Source organism: Felis catus, chromosome C1 (genome assembly GCF_018350175.1).
Source record: "Felis catus isolate Fca126 chromosome C1, F.catus_Fca126_mat1.0, whole genome shotgun sequence".
NCBI classification, from domain to species: domain Eukaryota; kingdom Metazoa; phylum Chordata; class Mammalia; order Carnivora; family Felidae; genus Felis; species Felis catus.
In genome coordinates this window covers 100,002,077-100,026,958 of record NC_058375.1, presented here as the reverse complement: position 1 = coordinate 100,026,958, position 24,882 = coordinate 100,002,077, and the positions used below count along the sequence as shown (strand labels likewise).

At 44.4% G+C, this 24,882-nt stretch overlaps 1 protein-coding gene and 2 long non-coding RNA genes across 5 annotated transcripts in view; 2 read left to right on the top strand and 1 right to left on the bottom strand.

Moving 5' to 3' along the window:
* Positions 1-3,101, top strand: part of LOC111561801 — a 44,136-nt gene extending 41,035 nt beyond the window's left edge. For all 3 annotated transcript variants that reach the window (XR_006582938.1, XR_006582937.1, XR_006582940.1), the window contains one exon: positions 2,942-3,101. This is a non-coding gene — a long non-coding RNA (uncharacterized LOC111561801). The remainder of the gene's footprint in view (positions 1-2,941) is intronic.
* Positions 1-14,849, bottom strand: part of CD101 (CD101 molecule) — a 37,173-nt gene extending 22,324 nt beyond the window's left edge. The window contains exons 1-3 of the mRNA XM_045033340.1: positions 13,269-14,849; positions 4,762-5,142; positions 3,031-3,447 (exon numbers count right to left, since the gene is read on the bottom strand). Coding sequence (XP_044889275.1) covers positions 3,031-3,447; positions 4,762-5,142; positions 13,269-13,311 — 841 coding nt within the window. The 5' untranslated portion in view covers positions 13,312-14,849. The remainder of the gene's footprint in view (positions 1-3,030; positions 3,448-4,761; positions 5,143-13,268) is intronic.
* Positions 14,850-21,992: 7,143 nt separating this feature from the next.
* Positions 21,993-24,526, top strand: LOC109502564. Its single transcript, XR_002161236.3, has 2 exons — positions 21,993-22,952; positions 24,287-24,526. It is a non-coding gene; the product is annotated as an uncharacterized LOC109502564 (long non-coding RNA).
* The last annotated feature ends 356 nt before the right edge of the window (positions 24,527-24,882 follow it).

Sequence of the window (24,882 nt, the reverse complement as noted above, 5' to 3'; positions counted from 1 at the left end):
GGTGCCACCAATACTGAAAACAGTATAGAGATTTCTCAAAAAATTAAAAATAGAATTACCTTCTGATGCAGCTATTCCTCTTCTGGGTATTTATTCAAAGAATACAAAAGCACCAAGAAGATATATGTACCCGTATGTTCATTGCAGCATTATTTATAATAGTTAAGATACAGAAACAACCTAAATGTCCATCAATGGATGAATGGATAAAGAAAATGTGGCACACACATACACACACACACACAGAAGAATACTACTTAGCCATAAAAAAGAAAGAAATCTTGCCATCTCCAACAACATGGATGGACCCTGAGGGTATTATTTGAAGTGAAATAAACCAGGCAGAGAAAGACAATTACCATATGATTTCACTTATATGTGGACTCTAAAAACCAAAACAAATGAACAAACAAAATAAAAATGAGCTCACCGATACAGAGAACAGATTTGTGGTTGCCAGAGGGGAAGGGGGTTGGAGAGTGGGCAAAATGGGTGAAGGGGTTCAATTGTATGCTGATGGATTGTAACTAGACTTATGGTGGTGATCCCTTGTAGTGTATACAAACATCGAATTCTAATGTTGCACACCTGCAACTTAATGTCATATACTAATTTTATCTCAATTAAAAAAAAGCTCATTTACAATAGTGTCGAAAAGAAGAAAATACTCAGGAATAAATTTAACCAAGGAGGCGAAAGACATTTGCACTGAAAACTACAAAATATGGATTAAAGAAAGTAAAGAAGATGCAAATAAATGGAAAGATATTCTGTGTTCATGGGTTGGAAAAGTGAAAACGAGTATTGGTGAGGATGGGGAGATCAACTGATGAATGGATAAAGAAGATGTGATTTATATATACAATGGAATACTACTTGGCAATGAGAAAGAATGAAATCTGGCCATTTGTAGCAACGTGGATGGGACTGGAGAGTGTTATGCTAAGTGAAATAAGTCAGGCAGAGAAAGACAGATACCATATGTTTTCACTCATATGTGGATTCTGAGAAACTGAACAGAAGACCATGCGGGAAGGGAAGGAGAAAAAATAGCTACAAACAGAGAGGGAGGGAGACAAACCACAAGAGACTATTAAATACAGAGAACAAACTAAGGGTGGATGGGGGGGCGCTGGGGGAGAGGGGAAAGTGGGTGATGGGCACTGAGGAGGGCACTTGTTGGGATAGCACTGGGTGTTGTATGGAAACCAATTTGACAATAAATTTCATTAAAAAAAAAAGGATGTGGAGGCAAGGGAATGTAATATTGGTGGGAATGTAACATTATAGAAACAGTGTGGAGGTGCCTCAAAAATTAAAAACAGACCTATCATATAATCCCAGTGATCCCACTTCTGGGTGTAGTATCCAAAGGAAATGAAGTCAGTATCTCAAAGAGAGATCTGCATTCCCATGTTTATTATGCATGGTAACAAAGATAACGGAGTCAACCTAAGTACCCATTGATGGAGGGATGAATGAAGAAAATGTGGTATATATACACACTGAAATATTATGCAGCCCTGAGAGAAAAGGAAATCCTGTCATTTTCAACACCATGGATCAACCTGGAGGATATTAGGCTAAGTGAAATAAGCCAGACACAGAAGGACAAAGACAGCAGGAACTCGCTTGTATGTGGCATCTAAAACTGCCGAACTCATAAAAGCAGAGAGTAGAATGGTAGTTGCCAGGATCTGGGGGAGGGGATGGAAGAGGGAGATTGTGATCAAAGGGGACAAAGTTTCCATTATGTGAGATAAGTTTTATAGATCTAATGTATAGCAAGTGACTACAGTTAATAACACCGTGTTGCATACTTGAAATCTACTGAGAACAGAGATCTTAAGGGTTCGCACCATACACACATGCACACCCCCCCTCCCCCCCACACACACACTACACACAGAAAGTAACTATGTGAGATAATGGATATGTTAATTAGCCTGACTGTGGTAATGGTTTCAAAATGCATGTCTATCAAAACACCATGTACACCTTGATGGGGGGTGGGAGGGAGGGGATGGTGGGTGATGGGTATTGAGGAGGGCACCTGTTGGGATGAGCACTGGGTGTTGTATGGAAACCAATTTGACAATAAATTTCAAATTAAAAAAAAACATCATGCACACCTTAAATACATACAATTTTTGTCAACATAAATAAAGACTGTTTTATATAAAAAGTTCTCAGAGAGAAAAAGCACCCATGATGTGCCCCCACAGAACTCACTGAGTATAACTTGGACACTCAAGGCCAAAGACAATTTTTTTAATGAAACAGAATAACACTTTTCCTAAAAAAAAAAAAAAAAAAAAAAAAAAGAAGGAACTTCCAATGATCCACCGTTGGATCACTGCTTTAAGCATGGATATATATAGTTTTCACAACCTCTTCCTATTGGACCATAGCCTATGTAGAGAAACCAGGAATCACAGCTGAGGCTTCCTGCTTGCTTTGATGAAAACGCCAATGGATCATGAAGAGGGACACCATCCCAAGTAGGAAATGGTGTCAGGTGGGAGGAAAGCCTGGCCGTGATGAAGATAAGCCTCCACCCTGGAAGCGGGCTACTCTGGGGCCCGGGTATCTGTGGTGCAGGATCACTGGAGAAACACACCAGCTCCACTTCTTACCAGTATTTAGCCTGTTTGAGGCTCAGGTTCCTTGTTTTAAAAATGGGGAGACAACTAGTTGCCCCATAGGGTAAGGACTACATTAGATAAAGCACAGATAAAGTGCTTACACAGAGCTTGGCAAGAATAACACCGTTTCCATGCATGATTTGTGGAATCTACCTAACCATTCAACAGACCTTATCCCATAGAAACCCTGCTGTGGGCAGACCCCCCCCAAACCAAATGTCTTTCTTCTTATTGATGCTTCCTAGATGCCCAAAACAAATTTTATTCAAACTTTCTAAATGTGTTTTTTTTTTTAGATTCATCCGAAGATTAGAAAAAAGAAAAAAAGATGGCCCATAAATACCCACTACCAACATAGTAATGAATTTCCTGAGAAGATCATTACCTGTTGGTTGGATCCTCAGAGTTGTTTGATCCGTCTGCTTTTTCGTGATTAAAGTCCAGGTTTCATCTGGATCTTGAATCCATTCGGTTGCCTCACAGAACAGCTGGCCTTGATCGGAGGGCTGGAGCCTCCCTACGGCCAGCCTGAAGGTAGTGACCCCAAGCTTGTTGAGATGCACATCACCAGCGGCAAACCTCTCGGTAAATGAGGGCCCAGGGATCAACATGAAATCTTTGGAGAGGGAAATAATCTCGGTAGCTTGGCTTCTTTCTCCATCCTGGATCAGGTGCCAGGTGACAGACAGGTGGGTATGCTGAGTTGTGGCTTTGGATGCGTCACACGTAAGTTCTAATGATTCGCCTTCCTTCTTACTGAGAATCTGGGAACTCATAGTGGCAGAGAGGGTATCTGGAATAACTGAAAGCAAAGGAAAGATGACAACTGACTGGCCCAGGAACCCATCAGACAAGCCTCCTTAGACAAAGATGGTGTCCTGACCCACCATCTGTAAAGCACACACTTTGAGTTGTTTTCCACCAGCCATATGCCTTCCCTATTGCCAAGGGGAACATTGGCGTCTGTATAGATAGCCTATGGAACTTGGCAAAACTAATGCCTCGGTGATGTATTGACCCTGACTTTACATTTTTAGCGTAGGCTGTGACCAATTTAGCTACTTAGACACGGAGTATTTAAGAGGGAAATGCACTGGGAGCTAGGAGACCTACATTCTCATCCTGAGTCTGTCCCTATTTGACGACAGGAACTGGAGCAAGTCGCTTCACTTCCTTACGCCTTACTTAACCTGCTTCTTTGTAAAGTTCTGAAATAATTTCTTATAATCTATCACCCAGAGCCAAAATGCAACCCTTACCACAATTTTGATAATCACCCTACTCACCTATCATCGTGTTCTTCCTCAAGGGAAATCACACAGCCTATGCTTATGTGAAAGCAACACTTAGATTCAATCAACAAATACTGCTTGAGCAACCACTCAGTGCCAGTCACTGTGCTGGGGGCCGAGGTAGCTGTGCTCATGGAGCTCTGGGTGAGGTAGGGGTCATGTAAGGAGCCAAATATCACATAACCTGGGTGAGTGCTAACAATAGTGATGTGAATAGAGCATCAGGAGGAAACAAAGATATGGGAGCACTGCCTGAGTCAGGACAGATATCACAGAAGAGGGAACACCTAAGCTGGGTCCACAAGCATATGTAGGAGTTGGCTAGACTGAAAGACGGGTGCTAAGATATTCTAGGCAAAGGGGCAACGTGGTCATTGCAAGGACTATGAACCTCTCTCTCTACGTAAATATGCTAGAGGAGAGTAATTGGGGAATCATAATTTCCAAGTTGATGACTTATCACTGATCGTGCTAATACAAGCTCTTTTACCAAGTTAATGTTCTCCTTCCAAGAAGAGACATGGCCTGGGGAGAACCCTCACAGTTCTGTCTGATCAACCTGCAGCCAGCTATGGACAAGGCCTTCGGAGACTTATACACTATCTATATCTTCATGGCAAGGTTGACTACAGAGATGAATTGAGAGTTTTAGAGAATGTGGGATACCGATCTGTGACCAATCTGCAACACATCCAGTGGGCCGCGAGGGCTCTCTTGCCAAAGGGCTTGACACAACGTGAAGGCACGTCACGTTGCAAGGCATCGTGATGGTGGGGGCCTGGCTTGTCGGGGGACCGGCAGGCGCAGGAGGCCAAACAGCTTACCAATGAGTCTAGTCTTCGCACTGTAATTGCCGTAGTATTTTTTATCCGTGTTCGGTGTGTAACACTCATACTCTCCAGAATCCTTCAGCTGGACCTTTGAGATGTGCAACAAGACTGAGTTGCCCCGGACCCTCTCCACGTAGATCCCCCTGCTTCGTACTCGCTGCGCGTACACCGCGTAAGTGAAGGTGGCATCCGCGGTGCTTATGATCTGGATTTCTCGAGTTGGGGCTGTCGGCAGGTAAACAGACCACTGGAATTGCTGCTCAGAAGGTTCCTCGTAGCCAGTTACATTGCAGCCAATGCTGACAGGGTAGCCTTCAGCCCGAAACAGCGGTCCTTTCTGGACCGTTACTTTTCTCTGGCCAATGCTGAGCTTAGCTTGCAAGGAGGAGGAAGAAAGGGGAATAAAAATAGATTAGTGCTCCGGTCTCCCGTGTGCCACCTTATACAGCTCCCTGTATTATAGTTCTAGTAAATGAGATCACAGGTTATTAGCTATAATCAACTCAAATGTTCAACACCTCCTCCAGGCTGAGGAGCAGTGGAATGCCTTCATGAGTTCATTGGGTTTTTTACAACTTTAACTTCCACAGTAATTCCTAGGCTCTTAAAAAAAAAAAAAGTCAGCTTCACCCGCGTTATGACTGGTAACGCTTAGTGCCCAGTGTTATCTGAGGGCACTTATTTGAAAGTAAATACAATGCATGATAATTCGCCTTTTACATTATTTTACGGGAAGATGCAGCAAGTACTTCCTCCAGACTCCAATTCCCGGGTGCCTGTCAGGCTGTCCTCACAGACATTGCTGGAGAGACAAAGTCTAGGGCACCACCCACGCTGTCCATGGTGCCCAGCTTTCTTTGTCTCGCTACTTGGTTAGAACTATTTGTAGCCCGTGGCCAGGTTTGATGCAGGACTAGCTAAAATTAGCATCTGAAGAGCGAGGCATTTCCTTTCTATACTGGGGAGGGTTTGGTTTTTTTTTTTTTTTTTTTTTTTTCCGTAATTTTTTAAAGAGCCACTGCAGCCTTACTGAAAAGCTTCCTAAAAGATGGCTCATCAAGTCCACCAGGATCTGGGATCAAATTCACTTCAGTTCTCCTCTTACCAGAAGTTTTCAGTTGGGACTACTCAGGAATGCTGCCTGTTGAGACACACATCTCAAGCATTAGGGTCAAAGGACAGAATATGATCAAATGGCAGCATTTTCTTTCTTTTTAAAAAAATTTCTTAACATTTATTTATTATTAAGAGACAGAGAGACAGAGCATGAACGGGGGAGGGTCAGAGAGAGGGAGACACAGAATCTGAAGCAGGCTCCAGGCTCTGAGCTGTCAGCACAGAGCCCGACGCGGGGCTCGAACTCACAGACCGTGAGATCATGACCTGAGCCGAAGTCGGACGCTTAACCGACAGAGCCACCCAGGCGCCCCAAATAGCAGCATTTTCTTTGCACGTTTTCAAACTCCGGCATTTGGCAGAAATTAAAATGTCTGTGTTTATGGAGCATGTTAATACTAAAGGCTAGTTTGTGTTACACAAAGAACAAAGAGCTAATGACAGGTGCCAAAGGGTGAGCTGGATCTTTCACTGGGGGCCTGGGGGCTGAAGACGAGAGGAAAGATGGAAAGACGTCAGAAGAGTCCGATGGGGAGCAATTGCTGGGATTGTGGAACGAACAGAATAGAGTTCGTAAGAAGGTAGGGCAGCAGCAGAGTACCCGCTGAATTTTGCAAATCCACGAGAACAGCAGCAAGTCAAGGAGACTAGAGTGGAAGAAAGTGAGAGAAAGGAAAAATGGCCTTACAGAGACCAGGAGAAGGCTGAGGATAGGAATTCTGGAACGGAGACAATTCTGATAGAAGGGGCCCTACAAAAAACGGGGAGAAACGGCAAGTGGTTATCTGATGTAGTCCACTACAAATCACAGACTGAATGCTTAATGCAAAACTGGGAAACAAGCAAACCTCCAATCCACCACACGCATTTCCCGTAGTAATGAAAATACGCCAATTTATTCATAAATCCCGGTTGATGTCATATATTTATATTATGTTCGAACGGAAGTTAGAACATAAATATAGGAAAAACGTAACTTATTACTTACCAAAACATTATTCAACAGAGACCATTTGAGGCATTTTTGGCAACGCCAGCCAGACTTCGGCACATATCTTAAAGAAATGTGTGCCCGTGCATCAGGCTACCTGTGCAAGGACACCCACAGCAGCACTGTTCGTTGTGGCCCCAGTCTGGACAGCACGCATATGTCCATCAACAGCTGAATGACATGACTGTGGTATGTCCATAAAATGGAATATTACACAGAAGTGAAAGTGGATGGATTGTGACTGGTTGTACTGTGGATGACTGTGTTTAATGAACGATGCAGAATACTTGAGAATCTTTTTGACTATATACAGAGTGATTTCAGTCTTTATAAAAATTTAAAAACAGGTGAAACCACACTAGAGTGTTCAATAAATGGAAAAATAACGGATAAAGCCACTTAGAAAGGAAGAAAAGCTGGGAAGTGGTTATCACGGAAGGCAGGACAGTGATGGTGTGTGCAGAGAGGGTTATGATCTGGATGGGGCATGTGGCAGGAGGGATGGGTGCTTCTAGCAATATTCTAGCTCACGACCTGGATAGTGATGACATGGTTTTTACTTTTTACTTATTTATTACACTGCATGTTTATGTTTTGTTAACTTTCCTTATGTGTTATAGTTCCACAATAAAAATGTTTTTAGAAGGATGGTTTCTGGGGCACCTGGGTGGCTCAGTCAGTTCAGCGTCCGACTCTTGATTTTGGCTCAGGTCATGATGTAGGTATTGTGGGATTGAGCTCTGCATCGGGCTCTGGGCAGAGTGTGGAGCCTGCTTGGATTCTCTCTCTCTCTCTCTCTCTCTCTCTCTCTCTCTCTCTCTCTCTTTCTCCCCTGCCCTCTGCCTCCCCCTTTCATTCTCTCTCTCAAAAAAGACTGCTTTTAGAAGTATGGTTTCTAAGTTACCACTAACCTGTTTCTAACACGGCATGTTACCACAATATTATTTTGGTGGCTGGGCAACACTTTTTCAACATTTTCCATGACTTTTCAGAGATGGATACCACATCTGAAATATTTTCTTGCAAAAATCAGCACTCCATTTTCTAGTGCTTTATTTGCCAATCCAATAAATATTTATTCAACAACTTATAGTATTCCTGATACTTCAAGGAACTAAGAAACGAAGATGGGATGGGGATGGTCTTTAACTTTGTGACTGTATAAGTCAAGGAGGGTGGAGGTCATCTCTCTGAGACAGGGAGATGATAACACTGTTCTGAGGAATTTGAAGGAAGGGGGGGAACAGGGAAGGTTTATGGGAGAAAGATGGTATGAGAAGTGGAATTTGGAGAATCAAAAAGATTAGGATTATTTAAGTGGGGAGACTTCTTGAGAAAATTGTATGAGTAGGAATTGGAAGACTTGTTTAGGAATTAAGGAGCGATAAACTGGATCAGGGGAAGGGTTACATCAAGATGAATAGAAGGAGGCAAGGTTGATAGGCATTTGGGGCCCAAAGCATGAAGGACTTAACTATCATGTCTGAAAGTTTGAACTTGACTGATTAGGTGCTGGGGAATCCACTGGAAGTGTTGGAAAGGTCTTAGGAAAATTAGTCTGACAGCTGTGTAGGATGATGGAAGTTAGAAATAAACATTAGGGAATTCTGGTAGCCCGGGAAAGAAGTAATGACAGCAATCGGAATGGAAAGAAAGGGACTGTCATTTCGAAGCCACTGTGGAGATACAATCTAGAGAGTTTTTCAGTGCCTTGGATGCTTGGAGGTAGAAGGGGTGGATGGAGATGAAAGGCAGGAAGAAATAAAAAATGATGGCAGGTTTTGTGAGGCTGACCGAGAGTGAAATAGTACTGTTAATAGAAATAAGGGTATCAGGAAGAGACTGTTGCGTGTTCAAGGGTGAGGGAGAAGATAATGCGTTTGATTTTTGAAAATATGAAATTTGAACACCATTAAGTAAACAGGAAGGATATCCAGCAAGCATTTGGAAATAATATTTAAATATATATATATATTTGTACTTTTTAAATTATTATTGTCTTTTTTAACTTTACAGAGAGAGAGAGAGCATGCAAGTAGGGAAGAGGGGCAGAGGGAGAGAGAGAGAGAGAGAGAGAGAGAGAGAATACTAAGCAGGTTCTATGCTCAGCACAGAGCCTGATTCAGGGCTTGATCCCACAACCCTGGGATCATGACCTGAACAGAAAACAAGAGTCGGAGGCTCAGGGTGCCTTGGTTAAGCATCCGGCTCTTGATTTAGGCTTAGGTCATGATCTCACGGTCTTAGGATTGAGCCCTCATCGGGGCTCCGCGCTGACAGTGCAGAGCCTGCTTGGGATTTCTCTTTCCCTCTCTCTCTTACCCTCCCCCCCCCTCAAAATAAATAAATAAACTTAAAAAAAAAAGGGTCAGAGGTTCAACTGACCAAGCCACCCAGGAACCCCTATATATTGGTACTTACTCAACTCAAGTCTACTCAACTTGGAAAATATTTGTAATCTAATCCTTTTAAGAACTCTGTGATATCCCCATATTTAGCAATGTGAGACTTGCAAATGGTTGAACCAGACTCCAACCCAGATTTGCAAATGTCAAATCCCTGGCTGTCTCCATTGCCTCTCCCTGCTTCTTGTGACTGTCTGCTTGTAACCACCGAGGGTTCTGGGCCACAGGTGCAGATTCGGTCGCTGACAGTGCCGGGCAATGATAGGGAATACAAGGAGGAAGGCTGAAGAGAGGGTAACCAGAGGGTCTCTCTAGTTCAGGGACAGGATGAGGAACAGACCTACAGAAGGAAGAGTGAGGGAGATAGGAGAGCAGCCGGGACACAGCAGCTCGGAAAGCAAAAGAGGAAAAACTTGACACAAAAGAGCTTGTCTGGTTGTTGAGCGCTGCTGGGAGGGCAAGGACCCTAAAGGCAGGGCACAGTCTTTTTAATTTGATGAGGAAGATATCAGTGGAAATCTTTGTAAAGAGAGATTTCAATAGAGCAGAAACAGAGGACTTCAAGGGTAAGAAAGGGTGTAAACTACCCAGGACGTCTTGTGGGGACAGGAAGCAGAACAGGGTGGCAGCTGGAAAGAGTAGCTGAGAGGGGAGGAGCAGGGAGGGCTGGAAGGACATGTTTAAGGACAGAGAAGGTGCAGAGGGGTAAAGATGGATGATGCCAGAGAGGATGATGAATGGAGGAAGGCCCTCGTAGAGGCGTGAGGTCAAGAACATGAGTGGGAAGGGACTGCTTTCTCAGAGAAGTGGAGCAACCGTGTGGAAGTTTCATAGGTATTTTTAATGCGAAAGGAATGGCTGGCAGAGGTCAACTCAAATGGCTATGCATTGGGACCATGCGCTGAAGCATCTTCTATAAGGACATTCTCTGTGGGATATGTTGTACACACATCCTCCTCAGGGGTCAACTACTCCCGAGGGCTCTTCTGTTGCTTTCTCTTCCAATCAGAGGGTTAGAAATCTTTGCATGGCAGCTCAAATTCCCATTGCCTAACGGGCACACATCTGGGCGCCGACATACTCCACTGGGGTCACACTTTTGAAACACAGAGAATTCTCGGGTACTGGCTTTGTTCAGAAATATCCCCGGGACTGCCAAATTTACGACTACAATATTACTTACATGGAAGCTGTTAGGCTGAATCATATAAAATGGCCCATAATTGACCATTTTTGACACACAAAAACAGCAACTCCCAATGATCCCACTTTACACAAAACCTACCTGGAGAACGTCAAGGAAAGCAGTATCTCTTTCCTTTCACGTATAACAACCCTATACACTTGGAGGCTGAGAGAACTTCCAACCAAAAGCATTTTTTTCTATGCATAAAGTCTCAGTACGATTAAAAAAAAAAAATCGGCCCCTCCCCAGCACCCTCCCTCCCACCTTAGTGGTTTTTATATGTAGGGCAGTCAGCGTGAGGGGTGATGGATCAGGCAGGCAAAGCTAAGTCCAAGAGCTCATCTACCCACGACATTCACCTCGTCTAGCACCACGTTCTAACAGAACCGATCGGTCTTTACGCTTATTTAAAAAAAATAATTTGGACAAAGTATACATTTGCTAAACAACACAACTGGTCAATTGATCAGGGTTGAATTTCCTTCATGATTTATAATTTTCCCTCCATATGTATAAGGAAGGACAAAGAGTGGGCTTCCAAAGTTCTTTCAAGTTACTTCCTGATTTATTGTTCTCACATAAAAACTGTGGCTCTACACAAAATGAGTGCTGGATAGTGGGTCAGAATTTAGAAGAAATAAATACAGGGGCGCCTGGGTGGCTGTGTTGGTTAAAGGTCATGATCTCACAGGGAGTTTGAGCCCCGCATCGGGCTCTGTGCTGTCAGCACGGAGCCCACTTTGAGTCCTCTCACTCTCTCTCTGCCTCTTCCCCGCTCTCCCTCTCAAAAATAATAAATGTTGGGGCGCCTGGGTGGCTCAGCCGGTTAAGTGTTCGACTTCGGCTCAGGTCATGATCTCGCGGCTCATGAGTTCGAGCCCCGCGTCGGGCTCTGTGCTGACAGCTCAGGGCCTACAGCCTGCTTCAGATTCTGTCTCTGGCTCTCTCTGCCCCTCCTCCACTTGTGCTCTGTCTCTCTGTCTCTAAAATAAACAAACATTAAAAATTTTTTATAAGAAAAATACTAAACATTACAATAAAAGAAGTAGTAAATATACACCTCATATATATTTGTAATTGTTTACATGAGTTAAGGAAAAGCTTCCAGCTTCTCTTTTTTGAACCTGCCTACAACCTGCCTTCACCCAGGGCTTCCAGCCTGCTCACCAGAAAAAAAAAAAAAAGAAAAAGAAAGCGTGTGAGTTTGCAACGTCTGACTTGTTGCACAATGTACACTCCGTTTTCCCCAATACACAGGCCAAACACACAGTCCAAATACACAAAGCACATACACTTAAGAATCATACTCAGGAAAAAAAAAACAAAACCTCACCAAGATTCATACTCAACAAGTGACCAGGGCACATAGGAAGGTCCCCATCCAACTACCCAGCCATCAAAGCTTGCCAAGCCAGTCTGGGGGGTGCCCATCGCCCAGCAACTAACTGGTCCTTGTAATGAATCCTGCAGACCACCTCTTGCCCATCAGGCCCCGGATCTGAGCCTTGCCTCACACAATCCAACATCCACTGAACCCAGTTCAGTTCAAGCTAGTGTTCATGAAGCACCCCAATGTGCTGAATGCTGTAGCCTCTCCATGCTTTAGTCACAGCACTTAGTTCCCCTACCGTCACTTGAGTCCCCGCACTAACGCAATCTAGTCTCTACAGCAAGAGTTCCTAGCCTGGGTCCACACACAGGATCACAGGGCCCATACACTCCAGTGAAAAACAAAAACCTACATCTTTATCTTCACAAGTCTTAACGAGAACTCAGCATTTCCTTTGGTCATGAATGTAGACAGCAAACCATAGATATTTCCATATCATATTACAGTTGTTGAAAATATCTTGAAATATGATTCATACTCATTCCTGCTTTGAAGTTTGGTGGTTGACAGACCACCTCTAGATCTCCTTATGGAATCCGTAAAGAAGCAGACACATCACTACGTCACTCTTTAAAAATATTTTGATGATTGCATTTCAGCATGACTGACTTCCCCTATAATCCTATGCATTTCATTTTAGGCATTTGAAAAATGATGCTAAGGTGGGTTCTCTAGGCTTCACCAGATGCTAAAGGAACCCATAGCACAAAACCAGTACCTGCTACTTGCTCTGGAAAGATCTCATTCCCAACCCAGGCCATCAGCTTTTCAGTCTACCCCTAAATGTCCCTTTCCTCCACCCTATTCTAATATGTTTAGATGCTCCTGGGCATCTTAGCCATAGCTAAGGCCCCTCCATATGCCCTTTAGCGGAGCCCAGTGAATCTTCTTGGCCCCTTCTCAGTCCCTCAGGTCAATTCCCCCACTTCAGTTTGTGGGTGATGTCCAGAACCTTCTTTTAGCTTAACCTAAAACTACTAAGTACCCTAATACCTTTTCCTTCCATCCAGCCACATCCCCAAGGCTCACACATCAGAGAAACCTTCAGGCCACCTGTCAGTCTGGGGAGCTGGGCCCTCACTCTCTCCAGGGATGGGTTAGCCCAGGAAGAAAAGGTAAAGGCAGGACCAGCAAAACTGGCAGAACTGGCCCCACAGACAGATGTAAAAAAAAAAAAAAAATCCAGTGGGACCAGGTCTGTGGGACTCAACCAAGCACTGCGCCTCCCTGGAACTCGAGGATGCTGAGGCAAACCATGAAACCATTATCAGTAAGTCAAAAATTACTGCCTGCGCCAGAGATGTGTGGCACGGTTTTTCCTGTTAAGTACCAAGTTGTCCTGTTCCACCACCCACCAGCCTCCTGTTGACTAGCTCCGGTGACAACAGAGACATGCACAATTATGACACTTACTCAGAAGGAGAAAGAGAGATGCCACGTATAGGATGTGTGCCATTTGGACCAGTACAGACCTCTCCTGGCGGTGTCACTGAAGTTGTTCAGACACCCAGTGACAAAGGCTGTGCTCTCACTACAAAGGTAAAGAGGAAGCAGTAGTGTGGTTTCCAGCCCACTGAGAAAGACAGATGGTTTGCACAGAGCAAAACCGTTTGCATCATGAACTTTTTTTGCTAATCACTCAAATCTGGGTGAGAAAAGTTACACTGGGTAAGTAAATGTATACAGATAGAAAGAAGAAAATACAGACCCCATCCTGGCTAACTGCATATCCTTAAGTAATCACGAGGGAATATAACTGACTAAATAAAAAAAAACCAAGCTGAAATTTTCTCTTCTTAGCCCTTACCTGTCCTTCCAACTTGGGAGAGGAAGGGACCGAGAAATGCAAGGACCCCCGGAAACACGAACCTGGGGAGACATGAGGTGCTGGTAATGTCAGTCTCTGGAATCAGGCTGCCTGGGTTTGCATGAAGATTCTATTTTTAATAGCTCTATGTGCTTGTTAACTTTTCTAACTCATCTACAAAATGGAGATACTAATAGTATGTACCCCATCAGACTGCTGTGTGAATTGAATGAACTAATTCACTTAAAGCACCTAGAACAGTATCTGGTACTTAGTAAATGCTCAGTAAAATCATCTGCCATCATGTGACATGTAAGTGAATCTTCATCTGCCCCATATTGGCCTGGCACGAAGGATGGTCAATGAATGCCTAAATATGACAGTTTGCACTGAACCCAGGCCAACTCACCCTAGAAGACAAGATCATCCAAGGATAGGCTCACTGAAGACATTCGTTCCCTAGGTCAAGGCTACATCTAGATACGTCAGTAATGAACTGGTCTGCTTCAGGCCACAGTATCAGGCAGATTTCTGCTCGTTCCATCCATCCATCCATCCATCCATCCATCCATCCATCCATCCATCCAACTTGTTTAGTACTACTGTGTTCTGGGTGCTTTGCTAAGTTCTGCGCAAACGAAGATGTTAACAACCCAGCCTTTGTTCTCGGGAAACTTCCACCTACTCAGATAATCACAATGCAATGTTTTCAGGCACAACAGTCAATGCAGCTGCTGAAAGGGGTAGGAAAAGTCAGTGGGCAGGAGGCAAGGTCAGGCTGGGCGGGGCTGGGCCAAATGAGACAATTAGGAATGAAGAGGGGCAGGTACAGCTGGGGGAGAAGCAGTCTAGTGTGGATACAAATGCACCAGTCACGTTCCCCTGTTGGAGTAAAGTTTGAGGCTGGTATGGAGGGAGAAGGGTCCACAGAGGTAGGCTGGGGCAGATGTTACTGGTAAGACAGTGGTCTAGTTTCATTCTTCTGCATGTTGCTGTCCAGTTCTCCCAGCACCATTTGCTAAAGAGACTTTTTTCCATTGGACACTTTCCTGCTTTATCGAAGATTAGGTGGCCATACATTTGTGGGTCCAACCCTGGGTTCTCTATTCTATTCCATTGGTCTATGGGTCTGTTTTTGTGCCAATACCATACTGTCTTGATGATTACAGCTTTGTAGTAGAGGCTAAAGTCTGGGATTGTGATGCCTCCTGCTTTGGTTTTCTTCTTCAATATTACTTTGCCTATTTGGGGTCTTTTGTGGTTCCATACAAATTCTAGGATTACTTGTTCTAGCTCTGGGAAGAATGCCAGTGCAATTTTGACTGGGATTGCATCGAATGTGTAGATTGCTTTGGGTCGTATTGACATTTTAACAATATTTATTCTTCCGATCCATGAGCATGAAATGTTTTTCCATTTATTTATGTCTTCCTCAATTTCCTTCATAAGTTTTCTATAGTTTTCAGCATACAGGTCTTTTACATCTTTGGTTAGGTTTATTCCCAGGTATTTTATGGTTCTTGGTGCACTTGTAAATGGGATCAGTTTCTTTATTTCTCTTTCTGTTGCTTCATTATTGGTGTATAAAAATGCAACCGATTTCTGTACGTTGATTTTGTACCCTGCTACTTTGCTGACAGAGAAATGTTTTCAGGGGTCAGAGAAATCCTATGGGAACTCACTGTACTTTCTGTAAGTTTTTTTCTATAAGCCTAAAATTAGTCTAGAAAATAAAGTACTTAAAATATTCCTTATACTGTATCCATAAAGTGGATGCATTTTGTATTTTTACCTTAGTAAAGCTGATTTAAATATCAGGGGAAAAATAATAAATGAATAAACCTTGATCAACTCTGTAAAAAAAAAAAATATATATATATATATATATATATATATATAGAGAGAGAGAGAGAGAGAGAGAGAGAGAGAGAGGACAAATAGCTAGAGATGCATTTGGAATTAGAAGGTAGCCTCTGATCTGAGGATCTTCTGAGGGATGCTGGAGCTGGGTGGAGGTGAACAGCAACACGATTGGCTATCACACAAGGTAAGTTAGGTGAGGTCACCTGGGAGAAATACAAATAAAGAGATGGACATTTGAAGAAGGGAGAAGGCATAGCTGATTTGAGGATAATGGGACATCAGGCCAATCTTTAGGGTAAAAGCAGCATTTAAGATAGGACTTACTTTCCCAGTGGCAATTATAGTACGATAGGGTAACATTCAACAAACTCGGGTCTGGAAGCCTCTAGCTTCTACCCTTTTTTAGTTTCCACTTTCTCTCCCTCTGGTGTTATTTATTGGTGATGATACCTAACAATTAGCTCTCCAATGTTAGTCAACCTATAAATATTAATGTGTTTAGTGAAAAGCTCTATACTTCCCTTTTCAAGGTACTATGATATAAGGGTTGGAGATAAAACAAGTGGAAGATGAGCCCTTCCCTCCAGGAACTTGAAATCTAGTTTAATAAACAACCATAGACAAGAAGCAGTAGACAGTTGGCATGAGCTCCTAATCACGTGGGCCTCTCCACAGCAACGCTTGAGTGTCCTCACAACATGGCAGCTGGCTCCCCCCAGACTGAGGCCAAAGAGGAAGACGTAGTGCCTTTTATGGCCTAGTTTCAAAGTTACACACTACCATTTCCACCCTATTCTACTTGTCAAAAGGGAATCATTAAGTCCAGCCCACACTCAAGGGGAGGGAAATTAGGCTGTGCGTTTTGAAAGGAGGAGTGTCAAGAATTCATGGACATTATTTTAAAATCACCACAAACCTACACCTATATTCAAACAATTTTTAACATTTTTTCCATATGTGCTTTATATATGTGCATGAATATGTATGTATTTGTTTGAAAGAAAGAAAAAAAGGAAGGAAGGAAGGAAGGAGGGAAGAAATGGGAAGGAAGGAGGGAGGGAGAGGGAGGGTAACCAAATAAGGCAGCGTGTGTTGAGTATCCACTTTATGGCTCAAACGAGAAATATCCTAAGAGTTAATAGGCTGGAGAGGCCACTGTAGGCAGGGAACAGCCATAGGTCATTCCGAAAAGGCTGGTTTTAAGTAGGTCCTTGGGGATCTGTATGATTCAAACAGGCAGAGGAGGGAGGGAAGGAAATTCCAGTAGGGAGAAATGAAATGTACAAAGATACAGAGGCAGGGATGTGCAGGTTATATTTAGGGAGCAGTTAAAGGATAGTTTACCTTGAATGGGGATTTCAAACTACTCTCCAGGCTGTTAACTGTAACATCAATGGGGCTTGAAGTACAGTAATTTGTTCATCATTTCAGTTGGAGAAGTCATGGGTCATCCCCAGGCACCAAAATTTTAGGCAAACACACTGTATGAGTTAGTTATTGCTGTGGAACAAACCACAAAACTTTGGTGGCTTACAACAGTAAACATTTCTTTTTGTTCACAAGCCTGTGGGTCACCTGTCCAGAGCCAGACGGTCTAGAACAGCCTTGGCTTGCATCCCTCGCACTCCCTCTAGTAGGCTAGCCCAAGCAGGTTTTTATGGTGACATCAGGGGGCCAAATAACTCATGGAAACACAACAGTGCTTTTTAAAGCTTCTACTTTTATCATGGCTGCAAACATCCCATAGACCAAAGCAAGTCACGTGGCCAAGTCCAAATGCAAGAGATAGGTTAACAGCCTCCATCATCTTTCTAGTGAGGAGAACTGCAAAGTGACAGGGAGAAGGACAGGTAAAGAACTGGAGGCACTGATGTAATCGATCTGCCACATGCCCTGAAAAAAGAATTAGTTTAGAAATGGGCATTGACCACAGAGACGATCGTTGCCAATAATACACGGTATCGGTATTCCTGAAATACATTCAACCAAATAAATACGATGCAACTTCTCATTTCTAGCCGTTGCCAGAAAGAATGGTTTTTTTTCCCCTTTTCACTGTAGTGGCTCCATTTCTGCCAAAATTAACACTGACTGAGTGATGTCGCTTCTTTTCTGGAGAGGAAAAAAGAAAAGAAAAAGAAGCTTTTCGTTGTCCACAGGGGGAAAAAACAAGAAAGAAGAAAGAGAGCCAGAGAGAGTGTTATTCCATTACCTGGGGAATCACTGCATTGTAATTGTATCAGCTGAAAAGAATGTAAAAATTTCCTGAATCAGATGGAGGGAGAGAGCCAGTAATGGACAAAGCAACACAGGAATGTACAAAAGAAACAATTTTGTTCCAGTTCCTGGAAGATTAATAAAAAGAAATGTGTGGGTTTTGAGACTTGAAATGCACACGTAGCCCACAAAATCACAACAGCTAGATATGTGGCCTCCTCTCTGAACCATTCAGGCCCCAACATATTTCAACAGGGACCTTTTACATGTAGGCTTTGTGCAAGGTATTTTCATATACACGATTTTATAGAATAGCTCACATCACCATGTGACAGGTATGACTAATCCCATCTTACAGATGAGGAAACGGAGGTTCAGAGGGATCAACTGACCTAGCCAAGATTGTATGGCTAGGAAATGGATGCCTATTCGCTCTTGGCTGAGTGATTTTTATTTTTTTAATTTTACCTCCGGTACAGTTAACATTCAAGTGTTATATTATTCTCAGATGTACAATATAGTCATTCACCAATTCCACAGATCACCCAGTGCTTATCACAGTAAGTGCACTCTTTAATCCCCATCACCTATTTTACCCATTCCCCCGACCCCCTTCCCCGCTGGTAACCATCAGTTTGTTCTCTATAGTTAAGAGTCTGTTTTTTCGTTTGTCTCTTTTTTGCTTTTCGTCTTGTTTCTTGAATTCCACATGCGTGAAATCATATGGTATTTGTCTCTGACTTATTTCGCTTAGCATAATACCCTCTAGATCCATCCATGCTGTTGCAAATGGCAAGGTTTCTTTCTTATGAGATTCCATGGTGTATGTGGTGTGTGGGTGTGTGTGTATACATACACCATATCTTTATCCAGCCGTCTATTACTGGACCCTTGGGCGGCCTCCATAATTTGGCAATTATAAATAATGCTGCAATAAACAGGGGTGCATGTATCTTTTTGAATTGGCGTCTTGATATTCTTTCGGTAAATGTCCAGTAGTGGAATTGCTGGATTGTAGGGTAGTTCTATTTTTAACTTTCTGAGGCACCTCCATACTGTCTTCCACACTGGCTGCACCAGTTTGCATTCCCACCAAAATGCACGAGGGTTCCTCTTTCTCTACACCCTTGCCAACATTTATTTCTTGTGTTTTTGATTTTAGCCATCCTGCCAGGTGTGTGGTGAGAGTGCTCTTGCTAGTATACCTTCTGGCTTGCCGTTCGTGATTCCAGAAGGCAGAGTGTGGGGGGAGATGGAAAAGAAAAACCCCAAGGGGTCAGTAGGAAGCTCGTCATGATTTTCCCTGTTTGAGCTCTTGCAACTTAGGTCAGATTGAGGGCCATCCCACAGGTGTTGAATTTGCCAAGGCAGAGGAAGCCTGCGGACCGAGCCTACATTCGTGGAGCACCCAGCAGTGACCCCACAGGAAGGGACCATACTGACCTCAGTCAACACCCTTGTGAGGCAGAGGAAGAAACAGGCTTTGAGAGGGCCCAGCTGTGGCCTGGCCCCGCGATGGAGAATGATACCCAGGTCTCTTCCCACTTGCCTGGCTCCACCAGGAGCTGACAATTAGTTAACCAAGGCCAAAGAGCTTTTCATGGGGCATGGAGACTCCTGTCTGTGGGGCAAAGGCTGAACTGGACTTCTGTGGGCAGGGGCAAGAGCCAGGGCGTTGGGTGGGGATGGGGATGGGGCGTGGAAGATGGGGAGTCGGGGACGGGAGCAGAAGAGAAAGAGCAGCAGAAGGGATTCCTAGGCCATCTGCCATCTCCAGATACTCCCTTGCTAAGGGCTAGTCCTTAAATTTCCTACCAGGGAGTAACTGACAGCTGTGTCTCATCCCCCATTTGTATGCGGACCATCACATACACTTCCAACCCCACCTTGTCCCTTAAGTGCCAGCCCAACCACCTTGCTGGTGGAGAACATGTCCATTTGAAGGTCCTTCAGGAAACTCAAACTGAAGTCTGAAGCTGAAATCCTTGTTTTCTTGTTCACACTTTGAGTGTCCGACGTGGTTGGACGCGCCTGTATCCACCCAGACCCACGCTCTGGCCTCCACACTCCACATCTGGTTATAAAGTCCTATTGGCTCTTCCTCAAATCTTTGAGGAGTCCATCCTACCTGCTGCTGTCACAACCGGGGGCCTCGATTTTTCTGCTGGACTAACGCAGTTCAATTCATCTCCCAGCCTTCCCTGCACACCACCCTCCCCGCTAACAGGTTAATGTAACATAGAAACCTAGCCAGGCATTCTCCTGATCAAAATGTTTCGGTGGCTCCTCAAATATTTCTAGAAGATCAAGTCCAAACTCCTTGACTTGACCTTTATGAGCCAGCCCTTGTCAACTCTCTGCCCTTCAGACACAGAACGGTGTCTTTCTGCTGGGTCTTACCATTGTTTCCCTCTTTAACTGTGCAGATACTAACTCCTCTCCTTGGAACCCTGCCCCCTCCCTACCTGGGAAATACCTGTTCATTCAAAACAATTTAAAATCTAGGCTTGTAGATTCTGTCATTTTTATATGGTAATAAAATGAATTATTTATGTGCCACCCTCTCCTACAAGACCTATGAAATTTCGTAGTGATAGGATCCAGTGCTGACTCATCTATCTAGTCAACAAATACTCAATGCTTAAAATATTCAGGCTCTGTGGCTGGTGTACTGATTTACAACACGCACAGGAATTTCTCCCTTACCCACGGCTTTACTTTCTGCAGGCACCTGCAGCCTTTTGGAAGCAGGTGATCCTCCTTCTGCCACACCGCCACAAGGTCAGTAGTAGCCTAACGCTACATCACAATGCTGACATCCGTCACTCACCTCACTTCATCACAGGAAGGAGAGTTACAGGACAACAAGATATTTTGGGAACAAGAGAGACTACATTCACCTTTTGTTATCGTATATTGTTATCATTGTCCCATCTTATTAGTAGTTATTGTTGTTAACCTCTTACTATGCCTAATTTGTAAGTTAAACTGTATATATGTACACATAGGAAAAAAACATTAAGTATACAGTTTGGTACTATCTGTGGTTTCAGGCGTCCTCTGGGGGTCCTGGAATGTATCCTCTGTAGATAAGGAGTGGGGGGGGGGCGTGAATGTATAGACTTTGGAGTCAGAAAGGTCTCAATTCAATTAGTTCATTTGAGCAAATTAATGTGTTATCATTTCCTTATTTCTAAGAACAGGAATATTAACAGCATGAACTCTATCATCTGAAATGATTAGAGCTGTTGGTCAATGAACAGAAAATGTCAGGTAAAGTTGAGAATTGGAAAAAGATTCCTATGTACCTTACGCATGTTATTTTCAATTGGAAGAAGATTCCTATGTACGTTACGCATGTTATTTTCAATTGGAAAAAGATTCCTATGTATCTTACACGTTATCTTCACCTCAACCAACATATTCATTCACCAATCTCTCGACATAAGCCCAGGTCTTTCCTTGGAGCATGGGTCTGTTTTCTGGAGCCTTCTAACCCTTTCCTGCAGAGACCAAACCTATCATGTCTAGTCTAAAACTTTAAAGTTTGAGTTCTTTCAAATGAAGTAAGAACTTACGATTTCTTTCAAATGAAGAATTTAAGAAACATTTGCGAAGCCAACAAAGTACAGAATCTTTTCCACATTTTCGTGATTTGTCCGCCATCAGTCTTTAACAGTTTTGCCTGGACCTATTGATAGCATTTTTTTTTTTTTAAAGCAATTTGTCTCGGTTGAGCCTTTCCAGAGAATTCATCTTGCTTTTATCCACACTTGGTTGGCAAGCTGGAGCTGCTGTATGCAGTTAAGAATATGCAGATTATGACCTGCTGAATGAGGGGGCACGAGCCACACACGTGGGTCAGCAGGTAGCTTCCTCAGCATCCAAGCCCCCCAGGGCCGCTTTGATGGAAGGTGCAGTTTCCAGACACTCACACAAAGGACGTAAAGTCACAAGATTTATTACTTACACAACCCAGCCAACGGGGGTAGGGGCACCAAGCTGGGGTTAGGGTGGCCTCCGTGCCAAGGTCACGGGTGAGCACAAGATAGAGAGCAGGGGAGCAAACCCCTATTAACTTTAAGGAGCTTGGGGTGGAGGGTCTCACTCCAACTTTTCCAGGGCTTCACTCTAAATGGTTATTTTATTTTAAATTTTTATTTATTTTTGAGAGACAGAGAGAGAGAGACAGCAGGAGCTGGGGAGGGGCAGAGGGAGAGGGTGGGAAGCAGGCTCTGTGCTGATAACAGACAGCCTGACGCGGGGTTCAAACCCACACACTGCAAGATCGTGACCTGAGCTAAAGAAGTCGGACACTTAACCGATTGAGCCACGCAGGTGCCCCTGTGACAAAATATTTTAAGTTGTTCAATAAATAACTATGTGAGCTTCTGAAATTACAAACGCGTGTATTACAGGGTCTTGTTCCCAAAGAGCCCCTCCAAGTGGCTATTTCAAAGGGTGTCCAGAGAAACACAAAGCGGGGACTGATGGCAGGATTCCTAAACTCAAGTCCTTCCCTAAGTGTCCAAATTCTGGGTGGGAGTAGGGTCATCACCTGTAAATGTCTAGGCGTCTCGTCACCGCACCTCTTTCTCTGGCACTCACGTCTCAACTGGTGGCCGTGCAATGGACTTACGTAATCACAGGAGCCACACTGGTGGCACAAACAGGTTGGAGGATAATCAGGACGGCGAGGGCTGAGGTGAACGTCGCCGCTGCAGGTGGAACTCAGGTGTGCCCGTGCAGCCGGCGAGCCTCAAGTGGCGAACGTATTAATCATGTCCTTCTATGTTGTTTTCTGAGACTCTGATATCTAGGGCCTCGTTGACCCTGGAGACCGCTGCTCCCAGAGCCGGCCAGTTCCTAGAGAGAGGAACTGATTCACTGTGAGCACGCCTTGCACGCACAAAGCCGCGGACCCAGAGCCCACGCCCCCGCCACCTTCTCCAGCGGCACCCACACTCAGGACCACTGTCTCCTGCCCTCCTCACCCCAGGGCCAGGTACCAGAAAACTAGGTTTTCTGCACCCCAGAGCCCAATGAAATTAACCAAACTGCGGACCCTGCCTTTCCCGTTCTTCCCCGTGAAAACCACGATAAAGGCTGCTGCCTGTGCTTCTCCCCGCCCTCCGCCTCCTGATGGACCCTGGTCTCGGCTGTGTGGCCTCCCAGCGTGTGGCACGGTGCGCCCCCTCCTCTTGGGATCGGTGAGTATAAAACAAACTAGCTTTTCAGTGTCGGTCATCTCTTGTTCTGCTGGCCCTGTAACACCTAATAATAACAAAACCCGTATGTTTAAAAAAAAAAACAAAACAAAACAGGGTGCGACGTACAGTGGTCTGTGGGTCAGAGTTAATGAGTGGCTTTTATCGGGAAGATCCAGTTACACGGAGAGCAGTTAAGACAGCGTCTGCTGAAGCCACCGTGGGAAGACTGGAGGTACTTAACCTGGTGCACGGCATATTACAATAATCCCCGTGTTTGCTGTTGCCATGATGAGGCCCCTGGGGCCACAGCAGCGAATGGGCCCTGCCCTCACACCACTTTCAGGCTTCCACAGCATTTGTCAGGGGGCCCTCAGCTAGCCGGGAGGAGCAGAAAAGGCTCACTGGGACCCAAGTACAAGTTAGCCAGGCAAGCAAATGGTATGTGGGCAAGCAAATGTTTGTTTTGTTTTTAATTTAAATTTTTTTAAATGTTTATTTACTTTTGAGAGAGAGACAGAATGCAAGCAGGGAGGGACAGAGAGAAAGGGAGACACCGAATCTCAAGCAGGCTCCAGACTCTGAGCTGTCAGCACAGAGCCCGAAGCGGGGCTCAAACCCACGAACTGTGAGATCATGACCCGAAGTCGGACGCTTAACCGACTGAGCCACCTAGGCGCCCTGTCGTTTTGTCTTTGATTTAAACTGAGGTAGGAACAGATTCGGTCATCGGTAGGGGGCTGCTAAAACCCAGCTGTGACTATGTCACATTCTGATGTGAGCAGAACCCTCCCGGTTCACCGAGAAGCATGAGCGACGGGCCATCCCCCACAGTACGGCATTAATTGTGCATTTATACACTGCATGTACCTTCTACATCCTTAGGCAAGTTAGTAACTGGGACGCAGACCCGGCCCCTGAAGACCTCACAGAGAAGCTCCCTACCCAGGACACTAGGGGACCCACAGGGGAGTGTGGGGTGGGGGGCAGAGACCAGCAGAGAGTTGGGGCTCCAGAAGCCAGTGGCCTGGGAAGGAGCACTGTTTTTCTATCACAGGGGCCGGCACCTTCTGGACCAGTTTGGCTCCAGACTGGGTCATGAGTCAGAAAAGCCGTTGTGTTCCAGTCACGATAAGGTCACAGAACCTTGCGTTTGTTTCCTCATCCGCAGAAAGGAACAACGTCCAACTTCCCCCTCTCATGACGAGAGACCCATAAGGTCATGAGAACTTACCAAAGAACCAGGAGACCTTCCTCGGCAACAGGATCCTGGCCCCCAGCTTTCCGTGTGGTGGGGCTCTCAGTACTGATCCTGTTAAATCCACTTCTATCTTTAGTGAAAACCTACAACATTATTGCACGAGTCAGAGAGATCGGAAGGTGTTAAAGCTGTCACTGGCATTCGGCCGTCATGCCTCACGCAGAGGGGACCAAAAGGCAACGAGACCAAGTTCCTCACACGACTTCAATTTAAATTAAACTTCCTTTAATGAAATAAAAAACAAACGGTGCATTGCATAATATCTGTGGTCACAGTATAAAACAATACAATTAGTTCATGTAACATCGGGTATGGACAAAAATACACGAGACCCTTTATTCGTCTACGTAAAATCTGGCAGATCCTTCTGTGCGACGCTAAGAAAGACAGAGAGTCAACTTTTTTTTTTTTTTCTCCTCCTAGCGATCTGCGCGCAATATTTATCACGGAGAATTTGGTCAAACAGCAGAGGAGGACTTACCGAAATCCCAGATCCCTTCTTCCTCTGCTGCCATCGGTGAAGCTAAAAAAAAAACACAAGTTTTCTGAAAGTAGCAAGTTGTGTAGTATTGCTTATTATTCCTGCCCAAAAGGCTCAGTCTTTGGCTCACGGATGTCAGTGACAAAATCATGGCTGCAGGCAGTCTGTAAAGCAAGAAGCGAGAGCCACCG